The sequence below is a fragment of the Cydia pomonella genome, chromosome 16 (assembly GCF_033807575.1).
Source record: "Cydia pomonella isolate Wapato2018A chromosome 16, ilCydPomo1, whole genome shotgun sequence".
Taxonomy (NCBI): domain Eukaryota; kingdom Metazoa; phylum Arthropoda; class Insecta; order Lepidoptera; family Tortricidae; genus Cydia; species Cydia pomonella.
Genome location: NC_084718.1, coordinates 7885397 through 7909854, shown reverse-complemented (window position 1 = coordinate 7909854; position 24458 = coordinate 7885397). Strand labels below are relative to the sequence as shown.

The 24458-nt window shown below is 35.8% G+C and overlaps 1 protein-coding gene across 1 annotated transcript in view; it reads left to right on the top strand.

The window, feature by feature from the left end:
- LOC133526175 (estradiol 17-beta-dehydrogenase 11-like) overlaps window positions 1–23217 on the top strand; it is a 65108-nt gene extending 41891 nt beyond the window's left edge. The window contains exons 3-7 of the mRNA XM_061862666.1: window positions 12466–12590; window positions 13046–13156; window positions 13814–14061; window positions 17003–17119; window positions 20054–23217. Coding sequence (XP_061718650.1) covers window positions 12466–12590; window positions 13046–13156; window positions 13814–14061; window positions 17003–17119; window positions 20054–20228 — 776 coding nt within the window. The 3' untranslated portion in view covers window positions 20229–23217. The remainder of the gene's footprint in view (window positions 1–12465; window positions 12591–13045; window positions 13157–13813; window positions 14062–17002; window positions 17120–20053) is intronic.
- Window positions 23218–24458: the final 1241 nt, after the last annotated feature.

The following is a 24458-nucleotide window of genomic DNA, read 5'->3' as shown; positions in this document are numbered from 1 at the left end:
ATGCACAAACATCATCTCGAACTAACAATAAGTCTAATCTGTAATCTATGTAATCTAAACATACCAATAAAATAATGTTTATTTCGGGAGTGACTTAAACAAATATAACTGGCGAGACATTCAACGTGTTACATATTTAGGTATTACATATCATACATATTGAATTTTATTACAAAATATTGTACAGTCAGTACATCAACTGAAAATGGGGGGCTATTACATTTTAACTCCAGGTCATTTTTTCTTTACATTTTCTTCAAACTGCACCCAATCTTAAGTGATTTTTTATTAAATTAAGTGCACGAATTGACTGAAGCATTAGCGAAGGTCTACGTTTTGTCTCGGGCAATTTGCTTTCGTATGTCCGGCTGTTCTCTACTGGCCGCAATTCTCAACCGATTCTAGTGAAATTCGGTGAACAGGTTTAGAAGTTAAATATAATTTTTCTTGTCGTTTCGTTTTTTTGGGAAAGGGTCAAAATGGTGGAAATTGGCATAAAAGACTTCAGCGCCATTAACAGGCCTATGGCACTTAAGACCGCTGCAAGTAAGCTGTGATAATGACTCAAAGAAGTAATTATTTTTTGTTTTTACATTTTTAAGGTTATGAATCTTAACGTGAGGTCTATAACTCACAGAGCCACTAGTATTATTATATTAAAATAAATATTCTACAAATAAATATGTATATAATTAATTTAACCATTTTTGAGTATAGGTATACATATATGTAGATGCTTTGATAAATTTATATTCATGCAACTTATATAATCCTTTTGAGAATAAAAATACGCGTGGGTTTCCGAACGTGTTTCTCTCATTAAAATTCTTGTGCGTTTTGACCACAACGTAATCGCCGGACATTTTCAATTCCACCTGGATTACCGCTTTCGAACGCTCTTCAGCTCTTTCTTACCGTATACTCTATAACGGCGAATAAAATTGCAAGTCATGTAAATTATTATTACTATAACATAATTACGTTGTTGAGAATAATTTATAGAAACTCTTAGTAACTAGTAGCTCTGTGAGCTGTAGACCTCGCGAGCATAGCTTATGGCTCCTCTACACGATGGCCCAGCGTAGGCAAGTCCTATAGTCTGTATCTTAAGGTATTTAAAAAAAGGTAAACAAAATCTACCCTCAAATGGCTCCTTAAGGCAGCTGAGGGTAGATGAAAACATTACATGATCAAATAACGTAGGTTTAAAGTCAGGTCGTTCAGTGACAGATCCAGGCGGTTTTGTATTTGGTTGATTAACCAAAAAATATTAAAAGTACCCGAAAATTTACAAATTGTTTGTTTACCTTTTTTTAAATACCTAAAGATACAGACTATAGGGGCGCATTTATGCGTTAGAGCAGCGGTTCCTAACTTGAGGGTAATTACCCCCGTAGTGGTAAATCTGGTATTTTACGGAGGTAATAAGCTCAGTTAAATATAACAGAAATTAGACCTGTAAGAAAGAATATTGATATTTATTGGGAGTAGGGGTAAAATCGGGTTCCCTAGTTAGTCATAGGGGTGGCAGAACTGACAAGGTTAGGAACCACTGCGTTAGAGGGAGCAAGTGATATTGCTATCTCATTTCACCGCATAGCTGCGTCCTACGCTGGGCCATCGTGTAGAGGAGCCCTTAAAACTGAATAAATGTACCTATGGCTCCGCTGTTTAGAAGAATTTATAAAAACTAAATTGACAAAAAAACATATTATCGAATAGGATGGTCCAACTTTGTATGTAGAGAAAAGTTGAAAGGATTTTATCTTCACATGGCTCCCTTTATAGAACAGAAATCTATGTGCCAAATTTGAACTCATTGCGAATGATTAGGTGGTCGCTATGATTTTGTGATTTGCAATATCCTCATACAAATACAAAAATGCAAAGTTACCTAAAACAAAAAAAAAACGATCGCCATCTTTTTAAGCATACTTATAAATAATAAATAAAACGAATAAAGAGCCCTAAAAGACATTTCCAAAGCAGATTTATTGATGGGTCAATTTATTTTCATACTATTTTGTATAGCAATATTGTTTCATTTATAGCGACCTCTAAATAATGTTAATTGCTCTTAATTTTTTATAGATGCTTTTTCGTATATCAAAATTTAAAAAGCCTGCACGGAAAAGGAATTTTATATTTATTAATAACTAAGAAAACTTTGTAGACTCGTATATTTACTGCCATCTTTGGACATATGATTAAAACTTTTGGAACGTTATGGTACCATCGCTCGAAACGATGCTGTCAAACATTTGGCCTTTTATCTATTAGATGGCGCCATTTATAGGTCTTTAACAATTTTAACATATATTAGTAAACGAATAAGGATCAAAAAGATCATCAAGGAAAGGAAAGTCAAATGGTGTTCTACAATTTTTATCATGTGTCGAAAGATATAGCAGCAATTTTACTGTAGCAACAAAATTTTGTTTGACAGTCCACCTCCATTTCAAATTCTCTTTGCCAACGCCTACAAAATGGGAAAGAAAGAGAAAATACTCCCTTTCCCGTTTCCAAACGCCCACAGTTAGTCGGTCATCCCCTGAATGGTAAAAGTAGAACCACCTCCATCTTCGTCGGCAGAAGGGCCATCAGAGCTTCACTCTGTAGTGTTTTGTCTCTATAGGATTTGGCAATTTAATCCGCTATAACATCATTTTGCTACATCGAATACCTTGACTAAAATATCAACAGAAGATATGTAATAAATCTTCGGAACATTGTGTTCCTGCAAATTTGTGGCCTGAATTTTTATAGACAAGATTATAGCAAGCATCGCTGGCTCTTAGTAATCTATATGCACCAAAATTTTCTAAAAGAATGCCACGAACCGTACCGATACTTTCTGCGGCGACTGCACGCAGGAAATATGTTAGAAAACCATTTCCCTCTTTTAGCTATGATATATATTTTTTATTTATTAAAGCAATATAACATACATTTACGTTTAAACTTCTATTCCTAATATAATATCAATATTCCAATCTACAACTACGTCTCTATAGCAAAGCCAAAGTTGATAAATTAATCTAAATGTAAAAACTGCTCAGATTTTTTTAAACGTGAACCCGTTTTCGCCTGCGCAACTGTCCGTCTCCTTGAACTTTAACGGCTGTAAAAAAAGTTCAGACAATAAAACTGAAACGAATACGCTTTGCTCGCGCTTCGTGCTCGCTTGATCAACAATACGAAATTTAAATACAAAAAAAATACAAAATGTTACAATTCAGGGAATAGATCCAGGGTCCTCTTCTCTCTCCCTGTTACAAAGCTTAGTCAATAAAAAATAGGAAATTAAAGTGCAAAAAAAAACAAAAAAGATTTCATTATTCGGGATTTGAGCCCGGAACCTCATGATTGTAAAGCTAGTGTATTCCAATTGAGCCACGAATGGATATATGTGACACGGTGAAATTAGGCTACTTATTCTCGAGTAAAACTTAAATATCTAAATACCCCCTAAACCAGCGTTCTAAAATATCTGAATTTTTCGCAAATCACTCTGTAACCATGTCTCACAAGGAGGAAACTCTTATGATATCGATACGGCTATTTGTTTAGGCGCGACGTACCATGACTCCGCCATTTTGAAAAAATTCCAAAAACTGGATCGACAAAAAAATTCTATTTGATCATAGAATATGGTCGCAAAATATCACGCGAATCGGTTGAGAATTGCGACCTGTAGAGGAGAACATCCGGACATACGAAAGCAGATTGCGCGAGTCAAAACGTAGACCTACGCTACGCTTCGGTCAATTAGGTTTTAGGTTCAAGATCTATTGCAGTCTTGAGGCTTCGTACAAGTTTATCTAAGACTGTTTTTAAATGTGTAGAGAACTTCAGTTTATGAATATTGATCAATTGATTGTATCTAACACTATTTAAATGTCGTAATGACGATGTAGGCGATACTTGTATACAATTTCGCTTATTTGCAAATGAATAAGATTTCAATACAGTCTGTTTCCGACACATGGCCCTTGCATACTGACAATGACAATTGTCGTCTGACATTGACAATTCGCCGTAGATTGCTGGTCCAACAAGTGAAAATTGACCCTAGGTAGGTACCGTCGTTACTTAACGACCCAATGATTTACAGGAAATTGACATTATTGTCAGTTGTCAAATTAGTAAAAAAGGCGCCTGGTCTAAAATTTGTCTAGAAACAATGATTTATTACTCAAGATAGGTTACAGACATTCCAAAAATGAAGCGCTTACCTTGTGACAACTGGTACAATTTCCCTATAACTTTAACAACGAGTATGACAAAGATGAAAGGAATGCGAAAATAAATCAGAAATAACAGAGTCCTTCGTAGTTATAGAAATAAACATGGAAGTATTTTTGTGCTTATTATGTATAAGTATAACCTATCTAAAGTTATATAATATAACTGTCTAGAAAACGTTCTCTTACTTTACAGATGACTTTTGTCAATGACATATTGTCCAGTTTGTTTATTCAGCTCTTTATTGAAAAGAATGCACCGAATTAATATATCATAAAATCCGATCGGTGGTAGATCACATTGACCCAGTATTTTGGTTAAGGTCAAGTGTTTGTCCTTCCTAAAAACGATAGTAGCGTTACAAGTATTAATTACGGCAGAACTTATGCACACTTATGTAAGCTTTTACGAACTTTCGGACTGCTACGGTCAATACCATACTACAGAGAAATAAGTAAGCACAGAGTGGTCACTCCATGCATCACTTTTCTTACCAAAACGCTTATTATTTTCGTAGTCGACATCTAGCGTCAAGCAGCGGATTTATCAGTACTGAGGGCCTACCGCGAACAACGTTCGACGTGTTACCTCTCTGTCGCACTTGTAAATTCGTACGTAAGTGTGACAGGGAGGCAACACGTCGAACGTGGTTCGCGGTAGGCCCTCTGCTATTTGACAATAGATGTCGCGACGAACGAAAAGCCTAATGCTTAACAATTACCAGCTAATATAACCGGTTTAGCCGGAACTCTATTTTCAATTCCTTCTGCTTGTAAAATTCGTTGTAAATTGTTGAGCCTTACACTTTTCGTCAGTCGCGACACTCGTGACATCTAGTATCAAGTAGCGGTAGATGTCGACGATGTATGGAGTGAACACTCTGTGCTTACTTATTTTTCTATGACCATACTTACGAATCTTACTGTACGATATACTCGTAAGTGTAGGTGTCGTATTTAGACGAGTGGCGCCAAATATAGCTTAAATCAGTAGAAGCCAAGTCATGATATTATTTACGCTTATGTTTTTGTGCTAAGACTAGCGATTACTTTCAAGCGATTAACCGTTATTAGAATTCAATTATTTATAATAATATGTATGATATTTATTGATATATGTCTGATTAATTATTCCCGTTGTCAAATATAAATATTCTATAATGAATAAAACATAACAAGTAAATACATATAAACTAAATTCAAAAAATAAAGCAGAAACGAAAACTAATCTAAAATACGAGTACATGTAAAAGAGGCCTGTTTTAAATGTTTTTATTTATTTGTTTAATGCTGTTTTATTATGAAATAAATTATGAATTAGAAAGCGCGAACTCTGCTAAGCTATCTTTATAGCTACAGTGAACTTATTGTTTCGTGCACGTTTTTAGGGCACGACGGAGTTCTTAAATTCACAAGATACCTATCTACTCTTAATTAAATTTAATTGATCGTTAAAATAAAATTAAAATGGTTTACTTATTTCGGATGCATCATTTGTAATTGTGATCTAAGTCGTTCAAAAGTATTTATGATATGAATGATAAGATTTATGGTACATTGAAAAGTATTTAGAATAGACAACAATAGGAAAAAAGTATTTAAAAAATCAAGAACATTATATAAAATAGATTGTCACTAGAAAAAAATTGTACTTTTTAGGTATACACAATATTTTTACGGAAAAAAGTATGAAATATTCCTCAATGTTTACAAAAACTCTATTTTTATAAAACATAGCGTATGAGTGTCCATAACAGTAACCCTAGTGTAAATAAATTCGATTTCGAAACGTGACGTACGCGTTTGCGTTTAGTCTCATTTTGTATGTGTTTTAGAAAGAGCGCGCCAAGCGCGACGTTTTGGAAACTCAAAATCCTATACAAAATGAGACTTAACGCAAACGCGTTTGTCACGTTATGATGTCGATTAAATTTACACTAGAGGTACAGACTACCTATAGGTAAATATATTTAGCTATTGCATGAAGCATTTTTTTTTCTAAATAATTTTGCAGGTATTTGCAGAAGGTACGAGTAAACCAATCCCTTTCCTTCAATTCAATTTGCTACCAAATATACGGTTGACAAATAGTCTCCATAAATTTGATATGTAATTATATTTATGACCTGCATGATAGATAATAACATTAGAGTAAATTTAGATATTATGCACGTGCCTTGCAAATGCTTCACGTGCGTCCATCGTCGAAAGCAGTGTTCTTTGCTGACTGGACCGAGATGGGCACGTCACGACTCTGACCGTGTTTTGAGCAAAATATGCTTAATTGAGAAACGCTGACCGAGAACTAAAATATCGCATATTCAAGGTTAAAAATATAATCGAAAGTACTTTTGCATAATTCAATCTAAAATTATGCAAGTAATTGAAGGCTCTAGAATAAGTGAAGATAAATTAGATACAAGAATTACCGACTCTAATTTGATTTAAAGTAATTTGAAACCCCCAATTGTATCTCTACAAAACATTATCATGCTATCATCAATACTACATTTTAAAAGAAATCTGCAAGTACATGTAGGTGTCCTTCCTCCTAAAGTTCTGATATAACAAACATTAAAAATAGAAAGTAGTAATAAAACGATAAACCACATCGAGACCCTAATTTTTCTTTTACTCTAATTTTTAACTAAGTATAATACAAAGTTTAATAACATTGTATAAGTTAATAAATGTCAAATGTCATTATCATAAAATAAGACTACTGCTTCAAAACGGAAGCGAAGTTTTGATTAGGTGTATAAGGTGTATTATAGATATACATTACTTAGTAAATTCTCTCGGCAGCATTAACTCGCAATGGTATTATGGGATTTTTCAATGAAAATGGTGCCCTAAATAAAGATAAAATGTTTCAGACAGGTACAGTGTGTAATACCACAAAGTTGGCAATGGCAATAGATAACCCATCACAAGCTGCTTAGTGTGTCAATGCCAGCGCGCGCCGATGCCGAAGGAAGCGCTTCCGCAGCGCAATCGCTCCGTGCGCGCGCGTTCTTTCTCGAACGACTTTCGATATTTTTTTTTATTTTTTCTGGGTGACCCGCTAAGGTATTCTATTAAGTTCTATTGATTGATATACGTGTTGAATGGCCAGTAATTGTACTGACATTGGGACCTGTAGGTAGTAAGTATAGTCCCAAAAAAGCGGCTAAGTGCGAGTCGGACTCGCCCATGAAGGGTTCCGTACCATTTATGATGTATTAAAAAAAACTACTTACTAGATCTCGTTCAAACCAATTTTCGGTGAAAGTTTGCATGGTAATGTATATCATATATTTTTTTTAGATTTTTCATTCTGTTATTTTAGAAGTTACAGGGGGGGGGGGGGGGACACATTTTACCACTTTGGAAGTGTCTCTCGCGCAAACAATTCAGTTTAGAAAAAAATGATATTAGAAACCTCAATATCATTTTTAAAGACCTATCCATAGATAGATAGATAGAGAGGTTTGATGAAAAAAGATTTTTTGAGTTTCAGTTCTAAGTATGGGGAACCCCCAAAATTTATTGTTTTTTTTTTCTATTTTAGTGTAAAAATCTTAATGCGGTTCATAGAATACATCTACTTACCAAGTTTGAACAGTATAGCTCTTATAGTTTCGGAAAAAAGTGGCTGTGACATAATCGGATAGACAGACGGACATGACGAATCTATAGGGGTTCCGTTTTTTGCCATTTGGCTACGGAACCCTAAAAACGGAACCCCATACTTAGAACTGAAACTCAAAAAATCTTTTTTCATCAAACCTATACGTGTGGGGTACCTATGGATAGGTCTTTAAAAATGATATTGAGGTTTCTAATATCATTTTTTTTCTAAACTAAATAGTTTGCGCGAGAGACACTTCCAAAGTAGTAAAATTGTGCCGCCCCCCCCCCCCCTCCCCTGTAACTTCTAAAATAACAGAATGAAAAATCTGAAAAAAAATGTATGATATACATTACCATGCAAACTTCCACCGAAAATTGGTTTTAATGAGATCTAGTAAGTAGTTTTTTTTAATACGTCATAAAATAAAAAAAAAAATTTTTTTTCATCAAACCCATACGTGCCTTCATCTATGGATAGGTCTTCAAAAATGATATTTAAGTTCCTAATATAATTTTTTTCTAAACTGTATAGTTTGCGCGAGAGACACTTCCAAAGTGAAAAAATGTGTGTCCCCCCCCCCCCCCCCTGTAACTTCTAAAATAACAGAATGAAACGAGATCTAGTAAGTAGTTTTTTTTAATACGTCATAAATGGTACGGAACCCTTCATGGGCGAGTCCGACTCGCACTTGGCCGCTTTTTTGCCATTTGGCTACGGAACCCTAAAAAGAGTGCTATAATATACCCTTTTATCTGTAGATTGCATTTACCGTGAGAAAAATTAAAAACTAAATTACATCATCTCATACAAAAATCTACACTCAGTCTCATTTTGGAGACAAAAAACCAGACAACGAAATGAATTTTGATCGAAAAATCTCTGTTTCATCACTTTAGGGGATGCATTTTCAAAAAAGCACAATTTACTTCGGTATAGTAAGATTTTTTAAGTTTAAATATTTAATTCCGCATTGTGTTATTGTTATTGCTTATCAAATGCCTAATTACAAACTACATAAGTTATTCATATTTAGTTCACTAGATACCTAAACTCAAGAATTATTGTAAGGAAAATGAATATGTCGAAAACAATTTTTTGCTCTTTGTGTGCTAATTAGAAGTCATTTGTGCCCTTGTGTTGATCGATGACATCAGTCAGACGAAAACCAAAACGGAGATATTATTCGACAAATGACACTAGAGGATTAACAATGAAACAATAGGTTTTATTTGCATCTTCATATAGAAAGTTCGATGCTTTATGCATGCTCGCGTATCTGTGGGTTAATAATATGTTGCGTCGCTAGTCTTTGATCGTCATATTTTCTACCACATTGTAGATGCATTGACTTTCTATAGTCACTATCTCAACTGAATCACTTACTCTGAAACCATATCATAAGAAACAAAGTTAAGTAAGACTTTGTTACAAACTGTGATTATATGTACCATCAGCCGTAAAAGTGCGTGGCGAATTTATCAATGAGTTCATTCATAATTTCTCCAGTATGTAATTTCGCAGCTCACTGTACAGTAAAATTAACCTCTTCAGCTTACTGTACGTAAATGTAGGTGCTAATTTATCAGTACTAATATTTAGGCACTAATTATATGTAGGTACACATGACATTCAATTAAATTAAACTTTACCTAAAGCGGCGTACAGTTTTTACAGTTATTATTTTTCTTAAACGATTTCTATGTTTCAAAAGAAGGAGGTGATCAATTTGATTGTATGTCTCTTTTTTGTTTCTCATTGTTCCATTGTACCTTAGCTTGAGTACCTTTTCACTCATTTTGACAGAATAAAGAGATAAAGATAAATATATTTTATTATTCAAGTAGGCATATTACAATGCGCTTATGAACGTCAAATAAAGCTACACCCGGCTCTAATCCTACACCACTGACCCGAGAAGATTTAAATCCCCCCTCAATTGAAGGAGGGTATCCCTATATGGACCGGCAAGAAACTCGGCGGGACACATCTTTTCAAAACATTACATCTTATAATTAACATGCATTAAATAAGAAAAAATACAATTTAGATTACTATAGAAATCATGCAATTATATACATACTAACTACTTTTCTTTATAGAATTTAGATTAAAAAATATACATATATATGTATATGTCATATCAAATCATACAAATACGTAGCTCTTTCAGAAAACATATCAAATTCTTACAAAAGGAAAAGAAAAATAAAATTAATAAAAAAATTAGAATGTACATTATATAAATCTAATAGGATTGCTATACCTACATAAAATATTTAATGTGCTTTTACCTGAGCTGTGTCACCTATAACTCTACACATAATACAATGATTTTAATTTCTACTTGTTTTTACAGTTTCTAGTTTGGACCATGCATGTTTGTCTGTCAAGTAGTCCTCGACTCTGTAATAATCCTTCTACATCAATGACTTTTTCAAGTAATTCTTAAGAGCTGGTAAGGATAATCTTAAAACATCGTCAGATAACTTGTTATAAAAATAAATGCATTGCTCAACGAATAACTTTTGTACTTTGCGAACACGAAACTTTCTGATAGAAAGCTTTTTTTTATTTCTAGTGTTATTATGTAGTTATGGACATCAGAATTTTTAGTGAATGAGTCTAGATCCTTAACAACATGAATAATACTATCATAGATGTATTGGGAAGCTACAGTTAAAATATTAATTTCTTTCAAAAGTTCTCTTAATGATTACGTGCTCTTAATAAGTTATATATAGAACGAATGGCTCTCTTTTGTAAGACAAATATAGTCTGTATGTCAGCTGCATTGCCTCAAACCAGAATACCATATGACTAGCGTTCTTATATGAGGACTCCATTGTAGAGTTTTGTCCAATGTTAAACCAAGAAACAGTGCTTTATCTACCATCTCTAAGCATTCATTATTCAAAAGTATCTTAGTCTCGACTAGTTTAACATTCGGCAAAGAAAATCTAATACATTTGGTTTTCTTAGCATTAAGAAGCAAATTGTTAATAGTAAACCAGTTAAGTACATCAACGAGTGTGCTATTAATTACACTGTAATCGGTGGATTTCCGATCAACTTTAAAAAGTAGTGATGTATCATCAGCAAAAAGAACTATTTCACAAATGTTTTTCATCATCATTTATACATATAAACCAAAAACAGAAATGGACCCAAAATAGAACCTTGTGGCACTCCTAATTGGACTACAGTTCCGCTAGACTGGGTTTTGTTTACAACAACTATTTGTGTTCTATTGCTAAGATATGAAGACATAAAGTTTAGGGCATTTTCTGATAGAACATAGTGTTCTAATTTCATAATGAGCGTTCCATGCTCCACACTATCAAATGCTTTGGAGAGATCACAAAATATGCCAATTGCATCACAAGAATTTTCCCAAATATTATAAATATGTTTAATGAGCACCGAAACAGCATCGGTCGTGGAACGGACCTTGGTGAAACAGGTTATTCCCAAGCATCGCAATTATTCGACTCTTAGCATACATGACATTTATTGTTAGGGGAGAGCTACCTATCCTCCGACCATTAGCGTTCCCTTTAACATTTAGTGCATGCTTAACATTGTATGTATTTGTATAATACGTATAAAGACAAGGTTTAGATTTCAAAACTTACCGCTATTCATCAAATTTCTCTCAAAGTAACACATGAGTGAGTTTGCAGACTCGCGCGAAATAACGCAAGTTAATGCTAATTTTCATTAAACCCAGATAGAAATATATGATCAAAAGATGATTTTGATTTTCTTATATTGAGTATCATTATGTTATTTATCGTGCAATCATTTAGCATTGATAACTTTCCATGAATCTGGGGATATAAATATTTAATTTAAATGAAATATTACTGAAAATCTAATCTAACCAACAGCTTATGAGGACAGCGAACCGTTTGCAAGATGTGTAACTTCCCAGTAGTATTTATCATTGAACTGCTTAATTGTTTTTGATCGAAAATAAAGATTGTGTTATGTTTTCATGGTGTACACGGAGTACAGTCACCTATAATTATATGTTACTCTTCGAAGGCCGCAAAAATGTGTGACACGCTCTGAATGGCTCTACAAATAAGATCGTGTCAGATATTTTTGCGGCCTTCGAAGAGTAACATATTATTGCAGGTGACTGTACAAGTTATAAATATTAATGTCTGAGTCTTAATTAGGAAAACATTACTGAATAATCAAAAACAAATATATAGATGTTGTTATCTTTTGTAATCTAAAAAGTACGACATCATTTACGTTTACATTTTATACATCTTATAGGGACTATAGAAAGCATTTTAATGCTTTCCATTTGCGATTCACCTCCAACGAGGTCGTCGACACCACCGACCTGCCGCCGTCCGTCAAAATCTCAGGTCGCAATGTCTTGATCGTAATGATGATGATCGTTAAATCATTGACTTAATTATCAACGTGATCTAGACGCTTAGCAACTAAGCGTTAAGTTTCGTGAAGTTTGACTAGTGACTATTAAGGTTTATACCTAGGTGTAAATGTTAAAGAAACCACGAAATTATTAGCAACAAGATATACCTAGGTATCCAATTAGTTAAGATTTTATAGATATGCTTATTGTTGTTTCAGGATTGGATGACTCGGAAAAACTAGTGAAGGGTATTGGAGGGGACTGCTACTCCTACGTGGTGAATCTAGCTGATAAGGAAGACATTTACCGAGTTGCCAAAAAGGTTCACGAAGAAGTGGGTAGGGTAAGTGAATTAGACACTAATCGGATTTAATCCTATGATTTACACAAAACTAGCTATATTGAATAGATCGGTTTGAATAGGTAACTTTTTAGCGCACCCGTACAAAACGTTTTATGTAAATCCGTAATATGCGTTTTTTAAATACTATATGTTGCGTTCGCCATAAGAAGAATTTAATCTATAAGTATTATTAGGACAGTTTATAACGACATTTACTTTTTGAATCAAAATGTTTCTATTAGCTTTCCCAGAGTATCGATGAGAGTCAAACTAGCGTACACAAAAGATCAGTTCGCTTACTCCTGAACCTGTTTTATTGGCATTATCTCTGTCGTCATCGGAAACAGTTACATTGTCAAGGCACATTTTGATATCGGCATTAAAAACACGATAAAGGTTGTCCATTGTTCGTTGGTTTGTCAGGTGCTTGAGCAACTGTTCGATTGTTCTTGCAGGTGAGTCTGTTGATAAACAACGCAGGCGTGGTGTCGGGGCAGTACCTGCTCGATACGCCGGACTATCTTATACAGAGGACGTTTGACGTCAACGTTTTGGCGCATATATGGGTAAGCAATTAACTATAAACACACCTACCGTAAAATGGTCCTACTTTGCTCCAATATGTACTCGAAATTTAGGAAATTATGAATATTGTTTACCTATCCTTACTTTAATCACTTTTATAGAATTATAGCATAGGGGAGGAAAGTAGGACCATTTTAGGGTACGAGTACATTGTGTAAATTAAGACAATTGGATCGGCTACGATAATTAAGAACAGGTACATGGCAGCGAAAACGTTAGTCCATTCATATTTTATTATTTTTGTTAGCCGTTGACCAATGGCTATTAAACTCTTTAATCGGATCTTTTTGTAAATTACAAACTTTTATTACGTACCTACCCATCTAATTATAACAAAACTTATTATTTTGCTAATCCGCGAAAAAATAACGTGCTAGTCAATCAGTGCTAACCCGTTATACTTACATGCGTAATGCAGGTAAATATAACGGGTTAGCATTGAACTGATTGACTAGCACGTTATTTTTTTCGCGGGTGATCCGCAAATTAATATTTTTTTGTTTTAATTAGTATGGATTTCTGTAAACTAGCGCCTGATTCTATTCCTCTGCATCTATCTCTTTAACAAATTAGCAAAACAAGACAGACTTTATCCGTACATCCTTACCTTTTCTTAAAACAATTTCATTGTTTTCCAGACGGTAAAAGCTTTCCTGCCCAAGATGATCGAACACAACGACGGTCACATAGTGACCATAGCATCCATGGCGGGCCACGTTGGCGTGGCCAAGCTGGTGGACTACTGCGCGTCGAAGTCTGCGGCCTGCGGCTTCGATGAGGCCCTGAGATTGGAGCTGGAGGTGCGGGGCGCGAAGGGGGTGACCACGTCGCTCATCTGCCCGTACTTTATCCGGTCTACGGGCATGTTCGAGCAGGTTAATTCGAGGCAAGTAGAATGTAGATAAATTACATGTACTCGTTACTTACTATTTTACTGTGCAACTCTGTAGCTTGGAACGTCGTCGATGCGTTAAAATGAACTAGAAATTGTAAATTCCTGTCGTTAAGGCTTGGGTTCAGATCGCGTAGCCAACGTGCCAATCGTTAACGCTCCGTAGCGTATCGTAGTCATCTCTATCACTCTTCCATATTAAGGCGACAGTGACTGTTGCGTTTCGTTCGCTACGGAGCGTTAACGATAGTTAGGTTGGCTATGCACCCTGGCTGCATAGCTAACATGCAAATCGCTCACACTCCGTAGTGATTGAAACGCAATTGTCACTCTTGTACTAATATGGAAGAGTGATAGAGAGACACAAAGCGTTTCGTTGTTGTAGCGATAGCAATCGTCACCTTGGCTAGGCCGACCGATTCTTCTCTCACTCTCCCTGAGCCCGGGATAGCAAATATCATGTTTTTGAATTTTATTTTTTTGTAATTTTAATAAAAAAAGTAATCGATGAGTTCAATCAAAAATAAAATTGCGCATTGTAAGAAACAATTTTTATTTTTATCTTTTGTGCAATAAATGTTACAAATTATTAAGGTGCATTTTAGAGACCTCTATGTTTCTGATTTTTTTCTATAGAGCGAATCAGGTTTCGAATCAATTCAATTCAATTCAATTTATTTATTTATAAAATAATAATTTTACACGTCACAACATTCAAATTACAATGATAATTTATACTACTTAGAAAACAATAATTTAGTTAAAAAAAAATTATAGTTTATAGGTATATCACAACACATGCATATTTAATTTGTATTGGAGTCCGAGTATGGATGTTTAACTGCATACTTTATTACATACTTATATGAAATCGTGCAACGAATAGTAGGCAGCAGAGACTAAGTAAGATTTCAGTTTCGTTACAAACAAGTTATTGTTTCTAGTAGCCTTTATGTTATCGGGCACTTGGTTGAAAATTTTCGGACCGATGTAGTTGAGGCACTTTTTAGCCTTAGCCAATCGCGTACGAGGAGCACGGAGCTCCTGGCCACGCCTGGGGTGATACTTGGGTTCATGAGCGTTTGACTGGAACTGTTCCAAGTTATATCTCACCTGCTTTGCGACCTCCAGGATGTAAAGGGAAGGTAAGGTTAGGATTTTGTAACCTATGAACAGCTCTTTGGCTGGATGATCCCACCTGACGCCGGCCACTACGCGGATCGCGCGCTTTTGTAATCTGAAAACTCTTTCACGGTCAGCGGCATTACCCCATAGATCCACACCATAGGATAATATGGAGTGGAAGTATCCAAAGTAGGCCTTTTTGACGTTGTCGGTGTGTAAACTTGGGCGCAGTCTACTGAGCGCGAAGCAGGCGGCAGCGAGGCGATCACACAGGGCATCGATGTGCGGTCCCCACGATAGGCCTGAGTCGATAGTCAGCCCCAAATATTTGACTTGGTCCACTTGCGGCACCGGTAGGCTATTGCAGGTGATATTAAGGGTGTGCTCTCTTGCCCCACGTAGGCCGAAGTGGACGATATTGGTTTTCTCGATATTTAGGGCCATACCATTCGCTGCGAACCACGCTGCAACCTAGCTCCAGGAGTTCCGATTGTTCTCCCCTGACAGATGTTAGCTGTTTACGGCCTTCAAGAAAAGATGCGATCATGCGGTGAAGGTTACCAGTCACACCGTAGTGGTCCACTTTCGCCAAGAGGAGTGGATGGTGCACCAGTTCGAAGGCACGTGAGAGGTCACAAAATATGGCCGCGACTTGCTGTTTCGATGAATCGATCTGAATCTGATGACTGAATCGATGAAGTTACTAGAGAAAGACCTCAAGAGAGTCAAGAGATCTAATTAAATTTATGGCAACCGAATTGTAATCTAAAAAAGAGCTACGATTTTTAAAAAACTCTGCTGGCTGCTGCATTATGCTACATTGCCATATTTGACCCCAAGTCGTACAAAAAAATACAAAAACAAGTTATTTTCATTATGGATCATATTACGCTTTCTGACTTCTGGTTGTAAAAGGTCATACTACCAGAAGTAATTGTACATAAACGTATTGATTACAAAGGCAATAAGATATGTCGATGAACTTTAAAGGTATGTGGGTGATTACCGTTCTCCAGTTTTCAAGCCTTAAATTTCTTTTCCAAGGTAATTACCACCTTTAGCGTATGTTTATTGACTCAAATTAAGGTTCCCGAAATACGTGTAAACACTGTAAACATAATTGCAATACTACTAAAGCTTATACGTCATATCATGACGCACATTACTGATCTTTAACTATTTTATTGTGGCTACTCAATTGATATCAAATACGATTCATACATATTTCATATCAATCTTTCTTTGTTGAGTTTAATTGTTCATCTGCGTTTCTTTGTACTATTTTTTGTCATGTCATCAGTTTATGTATTTTATTCATTAATAACATAGATAATTAATAATATCGTGTACAGTCAGCATTCAATAAATACCGACGACCAAATATATCGGGACATCCTTATTTCCATGGCAACAAAGGTGTGTAACGATATATTTGGTCACTTTGGCTGTCACTAACTATTTGATGCTGAATAGCAATAATGTTTGTTTAAAAATAAATAAATCATATTTGTACCTTTCAGTACGCATGACGCATATGCGGCGGCATATAAACTTGCTACGGACTACGGCGTAGCACTCTCTATAGTCTATAGTGACACTGCGCATTCAAATGAATGCCATATTTAATGTCCTCATCATGTCCTCAGCAATTACCGTCCGCAGCAACTGTTGGATGCAAAATGATTTACGACTCCATTGTCAAGCTAATAAGATGTCACGCGTAGAATTTCAAACCTTGGCCTAGCTATTTTAATGATCCGAGTGTGAGAAATTTACATTAGAATTAAAAGTGGAAATGATGTTTTTTCAGGTTTGTGCCTCAGCTGAACGCGAACGAGGTAGCGGACCGAGTGGTCCTCGCTATCCGTACCAACGAGGCCCTTGCCGTCATGCCGGGCTACTTCAGTTTGCTCCTGCCTTTCAAATGGTAAACATTTACTCTCGAGATAGCAATAGTATTTATAAATATAATATTTTTAGGGACACTTGGAAAATTAAATGTATCTTTGATGCAGTAGCGAATAGTTACTAAAATCAATTTGTCATGAGGGGCGAATATCAGGTGCTCGTTGGGCGCCATCGACTTTTACCGACATTGAAAGATTCACCCATAAATTATTGCAGGTAACTAAAAAACACTCTGTATTTAACCTACCTAAGTTTTTAATCAGAAAATATCGATCCGTCCCTTCATGAGCTTATTAGACAATGAATATGCATGAACATATTATTATTTGCTGTTAACTCCAAGTTATGATAATTGTTATTGAAAATATTTCGTTACACGCACTGCGCAATTGCGCAGGCATAATTTTATACATATATGGTAGATTCTATACACCTTCATGGTTCTCAAGATCATTGTCACAGAAAAAAACAATGGTAATTACTTAAACAAGGAAATACGCACGTTGGAAGTCAAAAAGTTCAAACTTAAAGTATTATTTAAAAAAAACCGTTAGAAACAAGACTGACAACGAACTTAACCTAGACCTCGTGTTATTCGTAGGTATATTGTATACCACATACACATTTTTAAACAGCGATATACGAGATGTTTGTTAAACATTAGACGTTGATATCTTTATTACCAATTGTACTAGTATTATACCTGCTTTAATGCATAAATATTATGGTAGACGAAATATGAGCCGATTGGTCATAAAACTTTATCTTTATGAATACAAAAGGACAAAAGAGGTGTGAAGTGCTTTGCCGCACGTCTCGTTCATATAGCGGGAATAACTATGTATGTAGTTATGATACTTTGGGTTTCTGGGATAATATCGACACGTTATTAGGCAAATGAAACTATTTTCGACAAGAATAGTCTTTACCTTAATATTAAAGTTTCTTTAATAAATGAATCTGACCCACCGGTCAGATGGACGCGACGATCAGGCCGCGTAGCCAACGTGCCAATCCTTAACGCTACGTAGCGTATCGCAATCGTCTCTCTCTATCACTCTTCCATATTAGTGCGACAGTGACAGTTGCGTTCCGTTCGCTACGGAGCGATAGCGATTTTCACGTTGGCTACGCAGGCAGCGCTGTCAGCACTGCTGCTTTCTGGGCACCCACTGTTTAAGGGAACCTCGACACGAGAGAAGAGGAAGAAATGAATCTTTACATAAATCTTTTATATAGACTTGTGACTTAGAATTGAAAAGTTGGAATACTAGTAAAACATAGAAATTAAAATTTAGTAAAGTAAGTGGGATCAAGATTGTTTAGTCCAAGTAGGAACGTAAGTAATACATAAATCAATAATACCGGGAATTAATTGTTTTATTGCCCTTTGGTAAAAGAGCCATTAGAGATCATTCATCGGCTCACTTTATGTTTCGCCTACTTACCTAGGTAACAGTAACGACTACTACTTATATGTAAATTTGTTCACGACGACTTTAAGATTAGGCGTTCAGTCGTCGATATCTGGGCGGTTTGCGTAAAAAATGTACGTATTGTCGTTCGATTTGTAGCTGGACCCGAGTGGCTAATCTTTTGTCTATTGTTAACTAAAACCGCACGTGCCACTACCTGCAAGAAAGGGTCGTATAATTTGAATTGGCACCTGAGCGCGGGCTAGTCCAACGCTCAAAAAAACTTTTATTACCACTCTTATCACTTCGCAACCACAACGCTCTCGGCTATTACTCGTACGACACGACAACACGCAACTGTTTTAGGCGTATTTGGCGTTCAAATCGTTAGTATATACTGCTACTAAATATAGCAAGCGTTAATATGTATACAATTCATTTATATATTTAATGTAGAGGTAAATAATTACCTTACCTATTTATTTGTGTTTCCTCAGTTCAACATCAAGACACGAAATCGCAATTACGAGTCCGATATTCTCACATTTTCCCGTTATTATGACGTCCAATGAAATTGCCGCCATGATGAAACTTCCCGCAATTTTTTAAATTAAGGAATACATTTTTGTTATGATAGTTATGATATTGCTAAACGACTACTGCACTTAAGATTCACTAATTTAATCTAATTGATTTTAGATTCATTAATATGTAATAAGACAACGGCGATATTTTAGAGGCATGCTGACATTTTGTTACTATACTTTAAAAATAAGCTTTACTGTAATAGTATTGTGTACAATCGTGATATAATGGGAGAGCTTTTCAGTTGAGTACCGTGTTAAGGCTGCTTACTGAGTGGCCTTAGTCGGTACGTGATTGAAAACCTTATACAATTCTTTTTCTACGATCCAAGTAAAATAATACTTTTTTGTTACTATAAAACTTAAATAATTAATGAAAATTTATATTTTAGTAGACAAAAATGTAGTACAAAAGACATAAACGCGTGACTACTTTTCGAAACCGGGTTTTCTAAAAAGAAAAAAAGTCTTTTTAGAAACTCCTACCGAATACTTAATGCGAGTGCAGGCGGTGACTCGCTTAATATTAAATCTGCTTTCGAAACTTCAATAGTACCTACTTAGCTGATATAAGGTATTAGCAAATGAGTTCGGTGTCGGTTAAATCAAACTTTTCTTTCTTTTTTGGAAACCCGGTTCCAAAAAAAGAAAAATAATTCTGTTTCCTTAATTGGTTTCCAAACTTTGGTTTCAAAAGCGGGCAAAGGGGTCGACGGGTTTTTTATCTGACCTTAAAAAATGCAAAAATCAGTTTAAAAATGAAAGTGAAAATTAGTTTATTTTTAACTCTGATAACGAAATGATTTTCAAGATTATACTTAGTTTTATTCCGAAAGTCGCCGGCTCTTTTGTTCTCAATGTGTCGCAACGCGCTTTAATGTATTTTCGAACACCTGTCAGACCTTATATACATTTTGATAGACCCTCTAACATATAACTGTCATTTTCTTTCAGGCTCGTCCCGTGGCCATGTCTGTCGGAGTTCCTGCGGCGCCTGGTGCCAGACGCGGTGCCGATCACGCCCTTGCAGTCGTCGCCGGCGCCGGCCCGGCCCGCGCCGCTGCCCGCCAAGCCCGACGCGCGCCCCATGACGCTGGCGCCGCCGCGCCGCCACGACCGGCACGTCTGACGGGTGGGGATGCGACATGCGTGGACTTAGGTGATATTGCTAACTGGATTACCATTGGACCCTTATTCAGTGACAAGGCAGCACTTTTAGCTGCCTTCTCTAGGGCTGTAAGTTCTAGACTGAGCAATCGATGAATTCATTATAGGTATTATGACCATTGGTAATGTACGCGGAACGTTTGATTGAGGCAGCTTGATGACATTAGAAGAAAATGACTGGTAGCTCGTCGACCACTTTGTTTTTGTGGCTAAAAACCATAAATTGTATTGGTAAACGAGCTTCTTAGTGCAGCTAGTTAGCCGTATCGCGATTTCTTCCCGCGAGTTAAATAAATCCCCAGAATTGTTATATCGTGATGCAAAAAGAGAGACTCTATCAAAAGGTTTGATGATCAAAGGGGAAAACCTAGTGAATGCTGTTATAGAAGCTAATGCTTGATTTGTTAATTATTGATGCTTGAATGATTAATGGAATTGTATACAAACAACAGCAAAACGTATTTTACTACACTTTACCTTATTATACTGAGTGTGGCCTGTAACACGAGCTATAAATTTAGCTTTAGGCTGTACTCCTCAAACTTACTCACATATGTTCAGCGATTTTTGAAAATTATGAATTCTTTAGATTTTCTATTTTTCATACATGTTAAATATTACCTTCAATGTACGCTATCATTAGTGTAATTGCCGTTGATTGTCACGCTTTAAAAATATATATACGTATAGCAAAATTCGAATTACATTGCATCTTAGAATAAAATTTTAAAGTTTTCTAAAAATCAAAATAAAAGTTATTTTTAAAAGTCGCTGAACAAATGTTGGTCAGTTTAAGGAGTACAGTCTACAGTTTAATTTTTTGCTCCTGTTACAAGCCCCACCAGGTTAAAACGAAAAATAGACCCGAACAGCTATAAGAACGATTAAGGTATTTTTCCTAGTTATTTGGCATGTTGGTAAAGTCTCTCACAAGTATTTTGATACGTAGGTACTTAGTTAATTTTAAAGTTGTTATAGCAATTGTTGACCAAAAATTGCGTGTATTGAGATGTTACGTTTCAAAATAATTGAGGTATATTTAAGGTTCCCGTTATCTCAAATGTCGTATAAGCTTTGATGATACCATTCTATGATCTGAGGATCAGAGGGACTACCGCGAACCACGTTCGACGTGTTGCCTTCCTGTCACACTTACGTACGAATTTACAAGTGCGACAGAGAGGCAGCACGTCGAACGTGGTTCGCGGTAGGCCTTCAGACCCTACAGAAAAGTGCCATCGACAAAATACGTAACTTTTGGTATACTTATAACTTCATTAGTACAAATTGATTACCTGTCGTGAACATTTTCTAAATAATGCGACTAGAATTGAAACGGAACCTTAGAATACGATCCGTTATTCTTTAAAAATTACTATATCTGTAATTATGCTATATAAATAAGCAAGTATTTAAAACTTTCTCAGACCCGTTTGAACAGTACTCTTTTATTTGATCCAGCTTTTAGATTTTAATGTAGGGTAAGGCAGGGTTAAAATATAGGTAGGTAAGGTAAAAATTGCTACTATACCATACCTCATCCGTTAATACAGTCCGCTTGGCATCGTAGTGACCGTAGTATGAAGGAGTTACATAAACTGTCTTAGGCATAGTGGACCCACGGTAGTCTTCCCCCGGGCCCCGGCCTTTCCTGCCTAACCTAAAAGTGTGGACCTGTTTTCTGTATGAATAGAGTAAATATAGGGAAATCAATATATACTGAATTACGTTTTTGTTAGTTAGAACATCTCCAAAATCTTCAGTTTCGCCCAAATATAAATAAGACATGGAGGCCAATTCGAAAATATTCTGATATCAAAATGATGTCATTTTCTTATCATTCACGCAAAATCACAGTTAAGCGTTAAGTGGAACCCTATCGTTATGACGATAACTGGACACTTCAGTCACAGTCGTAGTGTCTATGTGATATTGATAGAGTTTCCTCTAAGATCTGTTCATTGATTTTAGCTCATCCTATCTGTCTTTTTAAAACCGGCGTTCAATATAAATTTACAAATATTTGGTTTCAATTGTCAGATTTTGCAATTGCGCTGTTTGACCCTAAGGTCTGTTTACTTACCAAGTTTTCAACTTTAACTTAGGTTAAGTAATGTAGTGTATTGTTACTGTGGTACTTAGTCAAACTAAGAAACGACGAGGATGTGATAGCGATTACCTTATACGATATTGTAGCGACATCGATATTAATTACATTCCATAATTAAGTTACCTTTTAAATACGTAATCATCAAATGTACTAACGAAGAACCTCTGCACCCACTAAATAAGTACCTAAATTAGAACTTTACGTAGGCCTATTTCGAACACCTATACTTACACTACCTATACTTTTAAGAATAGTGAGAACCTTTCAACCTTTTGAGGGTGAGTGTTTCAAATAGCATTTGAAATAGTCCTTCGTGATGGATGATGTGTACAAAAGCGTTGTTTATGGAAAGCATTGATGTGACAATTTTCTGACTTTATCATAGACTCTTCTCTACGATAGAGCTTTTATAATACAACTGCTGAGTATAGGTAGCATGCAATGCAAAAAAAGTGTTAATCTTTCGTAGAAGGGATAATTGAGACGTAAAAAAAAGCAATATATGAAACTTCTCTTGCTGCGAATTAAGAGTAAAATCACGCTCCGTTACATGAGAGCAAATATGATGAAGAATTGATGGTAATAGAGAGGTAAAGTCTAAGGAAAAAACGTACCCCTTAGTTTGACAACCAAATCAGATGGCGCTGTACCGCGCCATACGTTTTGCGGTCACTGACTTGTCAAACGTCAACTTTTAACAATTAGAGTTACCGCAAAAAGGATGGAGATGTACAGCGCCATCTCGTTTACCTATCAAATTCGAAGCACGAAATTGTCTTAGATTTTACACATCTTACTCAATCAATGTATCTTTGCTGAGAGATAAGAGAGATGTGATGTAGAGAGAGAAAAAAAGATAGGTAGTTTTTCAAAAGTTGGCTCTTTTTACGAGTACGCTAGGTGCGCTGCCCATGCAATTTTTATTCATTCCTCTTTTAATTGGTTAGGTATCTACTGTGGGTGAAGATAAAGATTAATTCCTTAAATTTGTCTCAATTACTATTAAGTTCTCAACGAATGTTGGAAGTTATTACTAGGTAATACTAAAACGTATTTCATTATACTGACTATAGGATGTAAGGTAAACGTGAAATTTGCTCAATTTTGGCTTAGTATATGTCAATAAATTACTTTTAATTCGGGTGGTAATGGGCTTCCGTGTACGTGAATGTATATAATGTATAACGCGGAAAATGGCTGTTATATTATTGGCGTAAAAAGGTATATAAGGTGTATAGCAAATTACGAAAAATTATTAAAACCTTGTGACATTCTTAAGTAGGAGGGAGCATATACACCGTGTTTTTTTTTATTTCCGTTAATTTCAAGGGTGCATCCTTAGGCTTAAATTAAGTAACTTTCTCAAAGACACCGGTATTCTAATTAACTCCATTTCGGAGATAATCAATAGTTAATTTTTATCTTATAAGGCCCTTACGAGCATGTAGACTTGCCTTAGGGCCTGTTTACATATTGATTAGTGTTTAGTACGAGTTCAAACATTTGCTACTAAATTTAATTTAATTTAATTTGTTTGCTTTGTCTATCTCGGACGACCGATGTCCAAAATGACATTGACATATCATAGTTTTCCATTGTTTGGTTACACAAATTGACTAACATTATTACACAAAATTTTGGTTGAATTAAATGTAATGCCCATGTTACAACAACGCTATATGCAACATTTAATTACTTTTTATAAGAATAAACACAGTTAAAGAATACTATTTTTTTTTATTATATATTAAACTGTGCCATTTTGTTTCCATAAACGTACTTACCGATACCCCGAAGTTAACGGAACTCAATTAAAACAAGGTGTATATAGAGCTGTGCTTGTGGCGAAGCCTCGCATTATTTGTATTAATGCAGCATAAAGGATGACTCACGCTAGACCGGCCCGGGACCGGGCCGGAGCTTCCGGCGCTTCGTTTTCTATGTAAAGCACCACGTGATCACCGATCAGCCGTCATGGAAAATGACGTGTCGGCCCAGGCCCGGCCCGGTCTAGCGTGATTCATCCTTAAATGTTATAAGTACCTGGGGGTCTAGCCAAGATGACAACCGTACATCAATCGC